Raw genomic sequence first — 13,466 nt, forward strand, 5'->3', positions numbered from 1 at the left:
TGGTCTGCTCTGGTCTCCCCTCCTGCTGCCCGGGGTGTACCTACGAGGAGACGAGCCCTGGCGAAGAGGGAAGGACTGACAGACATGCCATTTACCTTTCTGGCACCAACCCAGATACAAATAAAATCCCCTCATCCCACGAGCTTCGTGTTCATCCCGTCCCTCTTCTCTTCCTCTCCTCGTCCTCCGCCATCTGTCCGCCGGCCGCTGCTGTTCTTGCTGCTGCGTACATAGTATTACATCGTCGTTTGTGCTCCCCCAGATACCACTGCTTGTTCGCTACCACCACCGTCATACCCCCCCACCCACCGACATCCACTCCCGTACCCTTCGGTCGGACGGGTGTAAGAGCGCAAAAAAGAAAGAGAGAAAGAGCTGTGCTCGCTTGTCATCGAAGCTCTCTACCTAACCCCGGCAAAGAGCCAGCAAGCTTCCCTAGCTACCCCTCGGCTTTCATTCCACGTCCTCTCACTTCAGGACCCCGTCGAATCGAATCCCGTCGGCTCAACTTCTCAGCCCACCACACACGGCGCGTCTCTCTGCTTCGGTGCTTCGGCTCATCTGGACTCTGTTCCCCCTGACCCTTGTACCCGCCGCCGCCGCATCTGTTGCTGCTGCGCCTGATCTGCACCTGAAAGACAGGCGGCCAGAGACCAGACCACACACACCCCCAAGCAAGCGGCACGTCCGACGAGCTTGTTGCGTCTAAAAGCTTGGGATTGGAAACCTGGGAGAACCCCACCAACCTAGACCAGACCCAAACCAAACCACCCCGCCAACCGAGAGCCGACGCAATTGTCTCGCACTTGAGACCTCAACAGCTTTCCCTGCCCCTCGGTCCCTTCAAAATAGGCCGTTGTCCCTCTCGAAACTCTCTTCCTTCTTTCCTCACACCTTCCCACACGCTGCACAACTGCCCATCATGGCCCAGACGCAGCCCACATTCAACGATGTCTTCGAGGACGGCGATGTCGAGGAGGTCCAGAAGGACCCCCAGACCATCCACCACATCCGTGCCAACTCGAGCATCATGCACCTGAAGAAGATTCTGGGTAAGCTTGAACCTCTTTGAGCTGGCTCGAAGCTCGACGGAGCTATCCGAACCAATCCCTCGAGAATTGCGCTGACCAGTGTCTCCATGCCTCTAGTTGCCAACCGTGGTGAAATTCGTAAGTACATCCATTCATCCGGCCCTGACTCACGCAAGCTAACAGTCGTTCAGCCATTCGTGTATGTTGAACTTCCGCGACGCTCAAGGTATTATCTAGAGTTGCAATGCTTACTTTTCTGCCCGTGTAGATTTTCAGAACTGTAAGTAACCCAACCGGTTGCGACATCACATCTTGCGACGCATCGCTGACTCTCTGTAGGCCCACGAGCTTTCATTGCACACCATCGCTGTCTTCAGGTAAAACACATCGCCTGGCCCGAACCAAGTTTCGCATACTAAACATCACAGTTATGAGGACCGTCTCTCCATGCACAGACAAAGTATGTCCTTCACGCAGCTGCTTCTCCTCTCCGTTCTCCTCTAACCATTGTTCCACAGAGGCCGACGAGGCATACGTCATTGGCAAGCGCGGTCAATACACCCCGGTCGGTGCTTATCTCGCTGGAGATGAGATCATCAAGATTGCCGTTGAGCATGGCGCGCAGATGATTCACCCAGGTAAGAGCACCCAAAAAACCACCATTTTGACATGTGCTAATCCACCAAGGATACGGCTTCCTGTCAGAAAACGCCGAGTTTGCGCGCAACGTTGAGAAGGCCGGCCTCATTGTAAGAGATCCTGTAGCAGCCCCTAAAATCTGACAACCCACTGACTCGGGGCCCGTTTTAGTTCGTCGGACCTACGGCCGATGTCATTGACTCGCTAGGCGACAAGGTCTCCGCCCGAAAGCTCGCTATCGCTGCCGATGTCCCCGTCGTCCCTGGTACCGAAGGCGCCGTCGCCACCTTTGAGGAGGTCAAGAGCTTCACCGATCAATATGGTTTCCCCATCATCATCAAGGCCGCCTACGGTGGTGGTGGTCGCGGCATGCGTGTCGTGCGCGAGCAGGAGAGCTTGAAGGAGTCCTTTGAGAGAGCCACCTCCGAGGCCAAGTCTGCCTTCGGCAACGGCACCGTCTTCGTCGAGAGATTCCTCGACAAGCCCAAGCACATTGAGGTCCAGCTCCTCGGTGACAACCACGGCAACATTGTCCACCTTTACGAGCGTGACTGTTCCGTCCAGCGTCGCCACCAGAAGGTCGTCGAGATTGCTCCGGCGAAGGACCTCCCCACCGAGACTCGCGATGCTATTCTCAACGACGCTGTCAAGCTGGCCAAGTCGGTCAACTACCGCAACGCTGGTACCGCCGAGTTCCTGGTCGACCAGCAGAACAGGTACTACTTCATCGAGATCAACCCCCGTATCCAGGTCGAGCACACCATCACTGAGGAGATCACGGGTATCGATATCGTGGCCGCCCAGATCCAGATCGCCGCTGGCGCTACTCTGCAGCAGCTCGGTCTGACACAGGACCGCATTTCCACTAGAGGTTTTGCCATCCAGTGCAGAATCACCACTGAGGACCCCGCAAAGGGCTTCTCCCCCGACACCGGAAAGATTGAGGTCTACCGCTCTGCCGGTGGTAACGGTGTCCGTCTCGACGGTGGTAACGGTTTCGCCGGTGCCGTCATTACCCCCTACTACGACTCCATGTTGGTCAAGTGCACTTGCCACGGCTCAACATACGAGATTGCCCGCAGAAAGATTCTCCGTGCCCTTGTCGAGTTCCGTATCCGTGGTGTCAAGACCAACATTCCTTTCCTTGCGTCTCTGCTGACGCACCCCACCTTCATCGATGGCAACTGCTGGACGACCTTCATCGACGACACCCCTCAGCTGTTTGACCTTATTGGCAGCCAGAACCGTGCGCAGAAGCTTCTCGCGTACCTTGGAGACGTTGCCGTCAACGGTAGCAGCATCAAGGGCCAGATTGGTGAGCCTAAGTTCAAGGGCGACATCATCCTGCCCGAGCTTCTCAAGGAGGACGGCACCAAGCTCGATGTTTCTCAGCCCTGCAAGAAGGGATGGAGACAAATCATCGTCGACCAGGGCCCCAAGGCGTTCGCCAAGGCCGTTCGCGCCAACAAGGGCTGCCTTCTGATGGATACCACATGGCGTGATGCCCACCAGTCGCTTCTGGCCACGCGTGTCCGTACCGTTGATCTCCTGAACATCTCCAAGGAGACCAGCCACGCCCTGTCCAACCTGTACGCTCTGGAGTGCTGGGGAGGTGCCACCTTCGATGTCGCCTACCGCTTCCTGTACGAGGACCCCTGGGACCGTCTGCGCCGCATGAGAAAGGCAGTCCCCAACATCCCCTTCCAGATGCTTCTGCGTGGAGCCAACGGTGTGGCCTATGCGTCCCTCCCCGACAACGCCATCGACCACTTCGTCGAGCAGGCTAAGAAGAATGGTGTCGATATCTTCCGTGTTTTCGACGCCCTGAACGACATTGACCAGCTTGAGGTTGGTATCAAGGCCGTCCACAAGGCTGGAGGTGTTGTCGAAGGAACAGTGTGCATTTCAGGAGACAGCAAGTTTCCCCTGTGTTCTATTCATGATCATCGTCACATTTGCTAACCAGTTTTCAGTGCTCAACCCCAAGAAGAAGTACAACCTCGAGTACTACCTCGACTTGGTCGACAAGCTGGTTGCTCTCGACATCCACGTCCTCGGTCTCAAGGACATGGCTGGTGTCCTCAAGCCCCATGCAGCTACTTTGTTGGTCGGCGCAATCCGCAAGAAGTACCCCGAGCTGCCCATCCACGTTCACACCCACGACTCCGCGGGTACGGGTGTTGCCTCCATGGTCGCTTGCGCCCAGGCTGGTGCCGATGCTGTCGACGCTGCCACCGACAGTCTGTCTGGTATGACTTCTCAGCCCAGCATCAACGCCATCATTGCTTCCCTTGAGGGCAGTGATCTCGACCCCGGTCTGAACCCTGCCCACGTCCGCGCTCTGGACACCTACTGGCAGCAGCTGCGCCTGCTCTACTCGCCTTTCGAGGCTCACCTCGCTGGCCCTGACCCTGAGGTTTACGAGCACGAGATCCCCGGTGGTCAGCTCACCAACATGATGTTCCAAGCATCTCAATTGGGTCTTGGAACGCAGTGGGCTGAGACCAAGAAGGCGTATGAGCACGCTAACGATCTTCTTGGCGACATCGTCAAGGTCACGCCCACCTCCAAGGTCGTTGGTGACCTTGCCCAGTTCATGGTCTCCAACAAGCTTACCGCCGAGGACGTCAAGGCCCGTGCCTCCGAGCTCGACTTCCCCGGCTCCGTCCTGGAGTTCCTTGAGGGTATGATGGGTCAGCCGTACGGCGGATTCCCCGAGCCCCTCCGCTCCAACGCTCTCCGTGGCCGCAGGAAGCTGGACAAGCGCCCTGGTCTGTTCCTTGAGCCCGTTGACTTCGCCAAGGTCAAGCGTGACCTCCACAAGAAGTTCGGCGGTCCCATCACCGAGTGTGATATTGCCGCGTACGTCATGTACCCCAAGGTCTTCGAGGACTACAAGAAGTTCATCCAGAAGTACGGTGACCTCTCCGTCCTGCCCACCAAATACTTCCTGTCTCGTCCCGAGATCGGCGAGGAGTTCCATGTCGAGCTCGAGAAGGGCAAGGTCCTCATTCTTAAGCTCCTTGCTATTGGTCCTCTGAGCGAGAACACTGGCCAGCGCGAGGTGTTCTACGAGATGAACGGTGAAGTCAGACAAGTCACCGTCGACGACAACAAGGCCTCGGTTGAGAACGTCAGCCGTCCCAAGGCCGACCCCTCCGACTCCAGCCAGGTCGGCGCACCCATGGCTGGTGTCTTGGTTGAGCTCCGTGTCAAGGACGGATCTGATGTCAAGAAGGGTGACCCTATCGCTGTTCTCAGCGCCATGAAGATGGTAAGTTTCTCTGCCGATACTGCTTGTGAGCTATATACTAACATGATGCCCAGGAAATGGTCATCTCTGCTCCTCACAACGGCAAGGTCTCCACCCTCCAGGTCAAGGAGGGCGACTCAGTCGACGGTTCGGACTTGGTTTGCAGGATTGTCAAGGCATAAACGGGGATTGTTGGCGAGCGGCATCTTTTATGAATTTTAAGCACCACGAAAACTTATGTGACATGCTAATGTCTGGGGCGCGACGAACGGTTATCTGGCAGTTTGGACGTTTACTTAGAAGCAAATTTATACCATGATTGAACGTATCTCATTTTGTTCCATGTTGTCATTGTCTCCCTTGCTGTGATCGCAACTGTCAATCTCGTCGTCTGTCTTCGTTCCCAACCTTCTTCGGTGTGGTCGCGATAGTGTGAAAGAAAACAAACAAGTCATCGATGCATTTGATAGACTCAAAATGGTGTTTTGAGGCATGTGAGATGGAGTGGCAGATGAGTATTGTTCGAGGAGTTGTCATCAGAGTGGATTGCGTCGGGGATGTCGGCAAGTGACATCATTCGCTTGTCAGAGCTTCTGATCTCAACTCGCCAAACGTCTGCCCCTCGTACGAATTTCAAACCCAATTCATACGTCAAGCTCTGGAGGTCACTCGCTCTTTCTCACAGCAATTAATTCACGGTCGGCCTCGCTTTTTTACCAGCGATTCCCGCTTGTTCCACTGCGGTATTTAGCCTACACATCAGCTCACTGTGCGCACATTCAAGCTTGCGATGCCATCTGACCCCGCCCCCGCCATGTCGTCTGCAACGAAGGAGATCCTCGGCCGCGTTCAGCGGATGGTTCCGCCCATGCTGGAGAAGTTCCATAAAGGTACGGCATCCTCGCGGATTTGGCGGAAAGAGGGGTTGACAGTCAATTCGTAGGACAGCTGGGCCGTGTCGCCGTCATCGGCGGTAGCGTGGACTACACGGGAGCGCCGTACTTCTCAGCCATGGCGAGCGCCAGACTGGGCTGCGATATGGTAGGCCCCCCAAAATCTCCCATTTCCACGATCCTCGCCATCCAGGCGTACGCAATTGGGTTCGGAACTGACGCGCACAGTCACACGTAATCTGCACCCCCGGCGCCGCAGCCACCATCAAGACCTACTCACCAAACCTCATGGTGCACCCCCTGATGCGCCAGTCCCCCTCCGAGGACACCGCCGCCTCCGCCCCCCCGGACGCGGACAAGATCTCGGCGCCCATCGTCGAGATGCTCGCTCGCCTGCACGTGCTCGTCATCGGGCCCGGCCTCGGGCGCGACCCACTGATGCAGGATACCGTCGCGCGCGTCATCCGCGCCGCCAGGGAGCGCTCGATCCCGCTGGTGCTCGACGCGGACGCGCTGCAGCTCGTGCAGAAGGACCCCGGGCTCGTGAAGGGGTACGCGCTGGCGGTGCTCACGCCGAACGTGGTGGAGTTCTCGCGGCTGTGCAAGGCTCTTGGGATTGATGAGGGGAAGGCGAAGGAGGGCACGGAGGGGGGGAAGGATGAGAAGGAGACGGCCAAGGTTGAGGCGCTGGCGAGGGCGCTTGAGGGCGTTACGGTTGTGCAGAAGGGGGCGAAGGATTTTATTACGAATGGGGAGGATACCTTTATTGTTGACCTCGAGGGCGGGTTGAAGAGGAGTGGTGGGCAGGGGGATACGCTGACGGGGTCGATTGCGACGTTTTTGGGGTGGAGGAAAGCGTATCTTGATGGGTTGTGGGATACGGGAGACAGCAAGCTTGCAGAGGCGGAGTTGGTGAGGTTGGCTGCGTTCGGAGGATGTGCGATTACGAGGGAGTGCTCGAGGCGGGCTTTCGTCAAGAAGGGGAGGAGTTTGCAGGCGAGCGATCTCACTGATGAGGTTCATGGAGCGTTTATGGAGTTGTTTGGGGAGGTTGATGGACCTGCTGGGAGCACCAAGCTGTGAGGTAAAGGAACGAGAAGGTTGAGGCTATGATAAAACAGCGACATCAATTATCACCATATGCTTAGCTGACCGCTATTTCCAATGCGAAGGGCGATGATAATAGAATATCTGTTATGCTAAGATATCTGTGGCAACACCATTCCAGGCAGAGATCTTCCCAGCCTCGAGGTATCACGGTATCTCGGTATCTGCCCACCTCTCACGGCGGTTGCCGGAGATGTCACAGTGTGAAGTAAACTAGTTATTGTGGTTGTGATCAACCCCGCTGAAGTCTATTTAAGCCTGGCAAGAGTGATACTACTATGGAGCAAGCAAATCGTGTGCCAATGCCATCCATTTCGTTGTTTTGTGCCTAATGCACTCATCATTGCAAGACGTTTTCCTCGAAACCAAATTCCTATAACCATGAAGTTGAAGCTCAAAATTTCCACCCATCCCAATCGTTCTTCACTTTTACTTCAGTATTCCAATTAGTATTCGTGGAGCTTCGCATCAAAAAAGGCATATGGCTGCGCAGGAGGTTCTTGTAATTATGTCCTTGTTCCCTCCATAACCAGGGCTCTCGCCTTCTTCCTCCTGCCTTCTTCAGATATTCACCAGTGAATACCTGATAAGCAGAGCTTCTCAAGTATTCATACATATAAATCTTGCCCAATACGTGATAATTAGAAGCACTACGTAGCTCTTGGCCGCCTTTGCTGGGCGCAGCTTTTACGTAGTCAACATAATCTGATTCCCTTCGAAACGAACAGATCCGAAACGAACATGGCGATTGCGTGTTGCGCATGTTAACACCCAGCCTTTGGCGCAGCATTCCTTTTATATTCACTCTGTGCACCACGCACCTTATAAAAGGACCATCTTGGTATCATTTTATTACAGACAGCAACAATGTCGCTTGTGCTCCGACATTGTGTTGGTTTTCCAAGATGAGCAGCACCCCAGACGGCCTGTCAAGTTTGTGCAGTCTCTCAAGAGATTTCTCTCATCATATGGTCAGCGTCTTCTGATATTTCTATCCTTCTCTGAGTATTCGCCCAAGCATGACTTTTTCTGAGCTCAGATAACTCTCGAATCTTCCCTTCCCCATATAGAAGCAGAACATCATAATCTCATGACAAACGGCGATCCCTCACTCCCATCGGCACTCACAGCCAGCATGTTCATTGAATGTGTTGCAACAAGTTGAGACTATCATCAATCAGTTGTATTTATACGACTCATCATCACCACTCTAAAAGCACTCCCAGAGCACGCTGGAGCCCACCTGAGCGTAGACCCCGCAGCGTACACGAAGACAGGCTGAACCATTGCGAGCGCCTATATAAAGCGCTCAATTTGTGTAACAAACAACAGCAACGAGGCAAATGAAATCTGCGTACCACACCCTCTGAACAAAAAGAAGCTATCCCAACTATCATCTTAACAGCCAGAGACAGAACCCCATGTTGCGGATGGAAGAATACAAGGCAACCTTCAAGAGTCACATCACCGTCCGTCAGGCCTGTCTCTCCCCAAGTATTCCGATACTAAGTACCCTCAAGCAACCGCAAATGGATCAAAGCTTGAGGGTGACGGTACCTCTGTAAGAGGACATTAAAAAAAAAAAAAAAACCAGAAGCGGAGGCAACGGCTCACGTACCGAAGTCAACCTCGACTCGACTACATTGGCCCGTGGAGCTACGTTCTTAGAGCATAGGATGCAATCTTATAGCTTATGGCCCTCGATGACGATGAACCATGTGCTCACCAGAGCCATCGGCTTCCTCTTCGAAGCTATCAAAACCAACGGCCTCTCTCTCGCGTTGATGCGGATATGACTTGCGCAAGAATACAGAGGTACGAATTATGACCGGGGGACGACGGGCAGAGACGAGAACAGAGAAAGAATAGAAATCATGCAAGAAGTCCCTTGAAATTCGTACATGCGAAAGTAATATATACAACCGCCTGAATCTCACCCACCGTTAGCCAGTTCAGACCCCAACGACTGCCTGTAGCTTATGGAAAGTCAAACGGCCTCGAGACTCAACGAGATAGGCTCACTGCCTAAGCTCTCCGCCGCCGGCCACTTTTCTCAAAGATGTGCGCAATAGCTACTGACCAACCGACTCACCCCCCAAACGCCAATGCCGAAAAAACCCTGACCGTCCCTGATGCAGCCCGAAATGCCTCTATTCAAATCATAATCATTTCCGTCGTCGTGCTCACTAGAGTAAGCTTTAAAAAGCTTAAGCGAGGTAGCGGTAAGTCGGGGTCGAGACGTCCTCCACTCGTTCGAGGTACTCGCGGACAATCAGATCCTCGATGCGCTTTTTGATGAGGGTGACCTCAGGCGTGAAACGACTTTTGAGTTGCTCGATGACCTCACTAAGGAGGTGCGTATGGGTGAGCTCCTTGCGTTGCCTGTGAAATGTTAGCCAATACCACAGCGCAAGGCTGGCAGGATAGCATACTTCATGATTCTCACGAGCGCAGCGTCGATGACGTGAGCACGGGTCTGATTGTTCTTTTCTTCGGTTTGCTTCCTCTCCTCGTCGCCCTCGACCTTTGAAGTAGCGTTGATGATGGGAGCCTTGATACGCACTTGCTTGCTGACGAAGGCGCTGTTGAACCTGAATTTATCCCCGGCCTTGACTGACTTGGTGGCGGGCTCCTTGAGGAGAACCCTGGCCTTCGGGACGATGGAGATGGAAGCAAGAACCCTAGTGAGATCGGGTGTGGGAATGTTGGTCTTGGCTTGAATCTCCTCCAGAGACAGCTCCTGATCCTCCTCCAGTTCATTGAAAAGCATGAGGACGACCATGCCATATGTCGGGACATTTAGCTCATATCGTCGCTCGCGCGACAGCGGTCCTTTACCACCAGGGATAGCAGGGAAAACCATCTTGATATCTGCGCTACCGGTAGAGCCCAACCATGTCAACTTGCGGCCACTGCGGTTAGTAAGATAAAACTTGAGCAAGCTGTCTTGCAGGCGTTTTATCTCATCCGGCCAGTTGCAGCCGGCACCATCGGCGAATTGCGAGTTGCGTCCCATGATGTCGGGAGGCCATGAGTTGGTCGTCAGGATGTTGACGGCAAGGTCGATCTGCTTACGTTCGACATCGCCAAGACCCCTGATATGATCTCTGTAGCCGGAAGACAGTTCGGCGGACGACTCCATGTCTCGGAACATGCCCTCGAACTTGGCAGTAAACTGGTTGCCAAGTTCCTGCTTCATTCGCGAGATCATCGACTTCTCGACGTCATGACTCTCAGACTTGTTGTGCAGAAGACGCTTGGCGAGGTGCTTCTGGTAGTACCTCTCAAAGAGATCCTTGTCGGAAAGGTAGCGGATGACAGTGATGGCCTTCTCCAGCACCTCCTCAGTTTCGGTCTCGGTCTTGCCTCGGATGCCGCGGCGCAGATTGTCGTCGATAAACAAGGAGACGTATTCTGAGCTCTTGGTGAACATGTTGATGAAATCGGAGAAGCTCTTCGTCAGAGCGGTTTGGATGATCAAATCTTCCTGGAAACATTTCTTCCACAGATTGTCGAACTTATCCTTCAACTTCAATACATCGTCAACCCATTTGATAGCAGCAGCGGTCTGCTGGGCTGAGGAGCTCAGAGTCTTGGCCTTCTCGGTGCCCTCGCCCTCCTCGCCGTCAGCCGCAGCCGCCGTGGCAAAGTTGGTATCCTTGAGGATTTGCTCAATCTCGAGACCGAGCTCAACGACGCGGGCGGAGAGAATCGTCTTCAGCGATGTCTTCTTCGGGTCAACCCTTGAGACGAGCTTGAAAAGAATGGATAACTCCTCTTCACGGTCGTAGTTGACCATGGACTTGAGTCCACTGCCCTCAAGATTCAGGAAATCGTCCAGGTGCGCCGAGATCAACTCCTCCTCAACAACCTTAATCGACTTCTCCCTCGTCTCATAATGAATGGTGGTGTCGCATCGGTCGTTCTCCTCGGCAAGGCGGCGTTGCGTGTGCCGAAGCCAGGCACCGGCATCGGCATCGCGAAGCAAGCGCTCGCACTCCTGCTTGTAGTATTCTCTCTCAGACTGGAGGTACGCTGGTTCGAATGTTGTGAGATACAGCTTTTCCGACTCGTTCTCCTCATCCGACTCGTAAAGACAATCCAGCATCCGAACGATGTTCCGCAGCAAATGGCGGTCAATATTGTCTCCGTCCCGCTCCATGTTGATATGGTCCAAAATGACTGAGTTGAGGATGTCGAAGACGGTGTACTCGCCGCTCGAATTGAGGCAGGCTCGCAGGATATGATCTCTGAACAAGCCAATAGTCGCAGTGTAGATGGACGCTCGGCGGGCGTCTTGAGTATATCCACGGTCGAGATACATGAGAATATCGGCAGTCATGTTCATTGAGGTGTTGTGGTGGTCCCAAGAGGCCCTCACGCCCTTCAGGAAGTGCTCGCCCATTTTGCGTCGCTCGTTGACCGAGGTAGCAGAGCCGCCCATAGCAGCGCTGACAAGGTTTGCGGTGACGAGCTTGTCAATCTCGGGAATGACATGTTCGGAGAAGTATTGCTCCTCATGCTGCTTGACGCGGTCGTACAGCATCTCGCCCTTCTTCTTAAGAACAATCTTGTAGGAAGCTCGGTAAAGCTGCTCGAAGGAGAGGGTACTGCAGTTCTGGTTGTGGATGTCGGTAAGGGCTTGCTTGAGAGTTTCCCAGCATTGCTCGAAGTCGCTTGTGTCGATACCTGAGGTGAGCTGTTCATCTTGTCAGCCCGGTCCATCGGGATGTGCGGCCGCCGGGTGCTCCATCTCGACCCGTCCGGTGTTTGCACCCAGCCAATGCCCAAACAGGCAAACAATAGGCACGCTGAGCACGGCAACATCGATTCAACGACAGACGCGAATGAAATGGGTCTTCAGAGCTCGAGAAGAGAGGTCTTGCACCAAAATCAAGCTTTTCATCGCGCCTTCCTTCCCGCAGTGACATATTGGGGTGACTTACCCTGCCCGGGCGGCGCGGGGGCCGAATGCGACCAGCCCGCATGGCTGTACCTCCTCCACCTCTGCCGGAAATCATCGTGTCTCCTTATGGATATCGAGATATCGTGTGTAGCGAAAATTCTGCCGGGAGTCGTGTTGTGGTTGACCGTTTCAGGTCGAAGTAGCTATCGTGGGCGTCTGAGTAAGTGGCGGCGGGGTAGCTTTCTCAGAAAGTGTGGTGGAGGGGAAGAAGTGGTAAGTTGTAGTGGTGTTGCGCTGAAAGAAGGTTGTCGGAGGAAGCGAAGGGAAGCAGAAGTCCTAGCTGGTCTTTGTAGCCTCAGTCGCGCAGGGCAGGAGGGAGTTCGCGACAGGAAGGATCGAAGGAGGCGGTATTGAACAAGGCATCGCAGACGGTACAGGCAGTTGTCTAGGTTCAGTTCACAATGAGCGCGGGAAAGAAAGCAAGGCTGCACTGCACTAGATGGCACACAAAACCACCCCCGAAGCCGGGATGGTCCGCGCGCACGAGGCGGAAGGCGCGACCGGGTTATCGGACCCAATCAATTCCCATCCTTATCCCAGTTCCTAGACGCACGGGTCATTTAGTAAGGACTGTAGGACTCTGATTCGTTGATTTCCCCTGCTGTGCCACATCTGAGTGCCACAGGTGGCGCTTATCCGTTTCAATCTTTTTACAGTGGGCTTTGGGTTCTGGAATCTGGAAGAGCAGTGACGGCATTCCCAGGACTTTTTTTTGCGACCAAAGCTCCAATTCGCTTCCGCTTGACTTTTGCGAGCTTCAAGCACCACCAACACCAGCAGCCCAGCCACGTTACTACCCACTCACCACACTCACAATACACAAAAATGGCCTCGCGCTCAGCGTTCACAAGACTAGCGCCTCTGCTGCGCCAAACAGCTCGCCCAACCACCTCCCCGATAATGCGCCTAATCCCCCAAGGCGCCTTCTCTCAAAACCTGCCCCTCCAACCCGCCGTCGCAACGCGCCTCGCCCACTCCATCCCGAAGCCCAAAACCGCGCGTGACCTCGAGAGCAAGACCGAGCAGCAGATCCGCCTCGAGTCGAACCCGCACTACCAGCTCGACTTCACCTGCGTGCCTTGCGACACCCGCTCCCGCCACAAGGTCTCCAAGCAGGGCTACCACCACGGCTCCGTCCTCATCACCTGCCCAGGCTGCCGCAACCGTCACGTCATCAGCGACCACCTCGGCATCTTTGGCGACAAGAAGGTCACCGTTGAAGATCTCATGCGCGAGAAGGGCAGACTGGTGAAGAGGGGCACGCTAGGCGAGGACGGTGACATTGAGTTCTACCCCGACGAGGGCTCTACGGAGGCTGAGGCTGAGGCTGGGGCCAAGGCTGGCGAGGCCAAGAAAGAAGAGTCATCATGAGGGGTGTAATGGAAAACTATCACATTGTACAACATTGATATTTGGGGGCGGTGCTTTGGACCACACAAAAGACGGCTAGGAGCCGTCGGGGTATGACACGACTGCATGGAGACGGCGTTCTGGATACCCATCACCACACACTTCTGGCGACGAGACGAAGACGAAATGTAACAACAAAATAGATAAGAATCTCACATATGAGCGGG

At 54.6% G+C, this 13,466-nt stretch overlaps 4 protein-coding genes across 4 annotated transcripts; 3 read left to right on the forward strand and 1 right to left on the reverse strand.

Moving 5' to 3' along the window:
- Positions 1–922: 922 nt before the first annotated feature.
- pyc (Pyruvate carboxylase) lies at positions 923–5,105 on the forward strand (the record flags this gene model as incomplete). The annotated part of the gene is made up of 11 exons (XM_036632242.1): positions 923–1,052; positions 1,149–1,169; positions 1,223–1,230; positions 1,300–1,311; positions 1,371–1,408; positions 1,460–1,491; positions 1,550–1,669; positions 1,719–1,780; positions 1,842–3,549; positions 3,644–4,944; positions 4,998–5,105. The coding sequence occupies 11 exons, from the start codon at positions 923–925 to the stop codon at positions 5,103–5,105; spliced, it is 3,540 nt and encodes a 1,179-aa protein (XP_036501286.1).
- A 632-nt stretch (positions 5,106–5,737) lies between these two features.
- On the forward strand, positions 5,738–6,899 carry CGCS363_v000394 (ATP-dependent (S)-NAD(P)H-hydrate dehydratase; the record flags this gene model as incomplete). Its single annotated transcript, XM_036632243.1, has 3 exons — positions 5,738–5,813; positions 5,867–5,964; positions 6,045–6,899. 3 exons carry the CDS (start codon positions 5,738–5,740, stop codon positions 6,897–6,899), a joined length of 1,029 nt encoding a protein of 342 aa, XP_036501291.1.
- A 2,231-nt stretch (positions 6,900–9,130) lies between these two features.
- On the reverse strand, positions 9,131–11,911 carry cul3 (Cullin-3; the record flags this gene model as incomplete). The annotated part of the gene is made up of 3 exons (XM_036632244.1): positions 9,131–9,305; positions 9,356–11,622; positions 11,870–11,911. 3 exons carry the CDS (start codon positions 11,909–11,911, stop codon positions 9,131–9,133), a joined length of 2,484 nt encoding a protein of 827 aa, XP_036501292.1.
- Positions 11,912–12,714: 803 nt separating this feature from the next.
- Positions 12,715–13,260, forward strand: CGCS363_v000396 (Uncharacterized protein; the record flags this gene model as incomplete). The annotated part of the gene is made up of 1 exon (XM_036632245.1): positions 12,715–13,260. The coding sequence occupies one exon, from the start codon at positions 12,715–12,717 to the stop codon at positions 13,258–13,260; it is 546 nt and encodes a 181-aa protein (XP_036501289.1).
- Positions 13,261–13,466: the final 206 nt, after the last annotated feature.

Source organism: Colletotrichum siamense (genome assembly GCF_013390195.1).
Source record: "Colletotrichum siamense strain Cg363 chromosome Unknown KSG_Cg363_contig01, whole genome shotgun sequence".
NCBI classification, from domain to species: Eukaryota; Fungi; Ascomycota; class Sordariomycetes; order Glomerellales; family Glomerellaceae; genus Colletotrichum; species Colletotrichum siamense.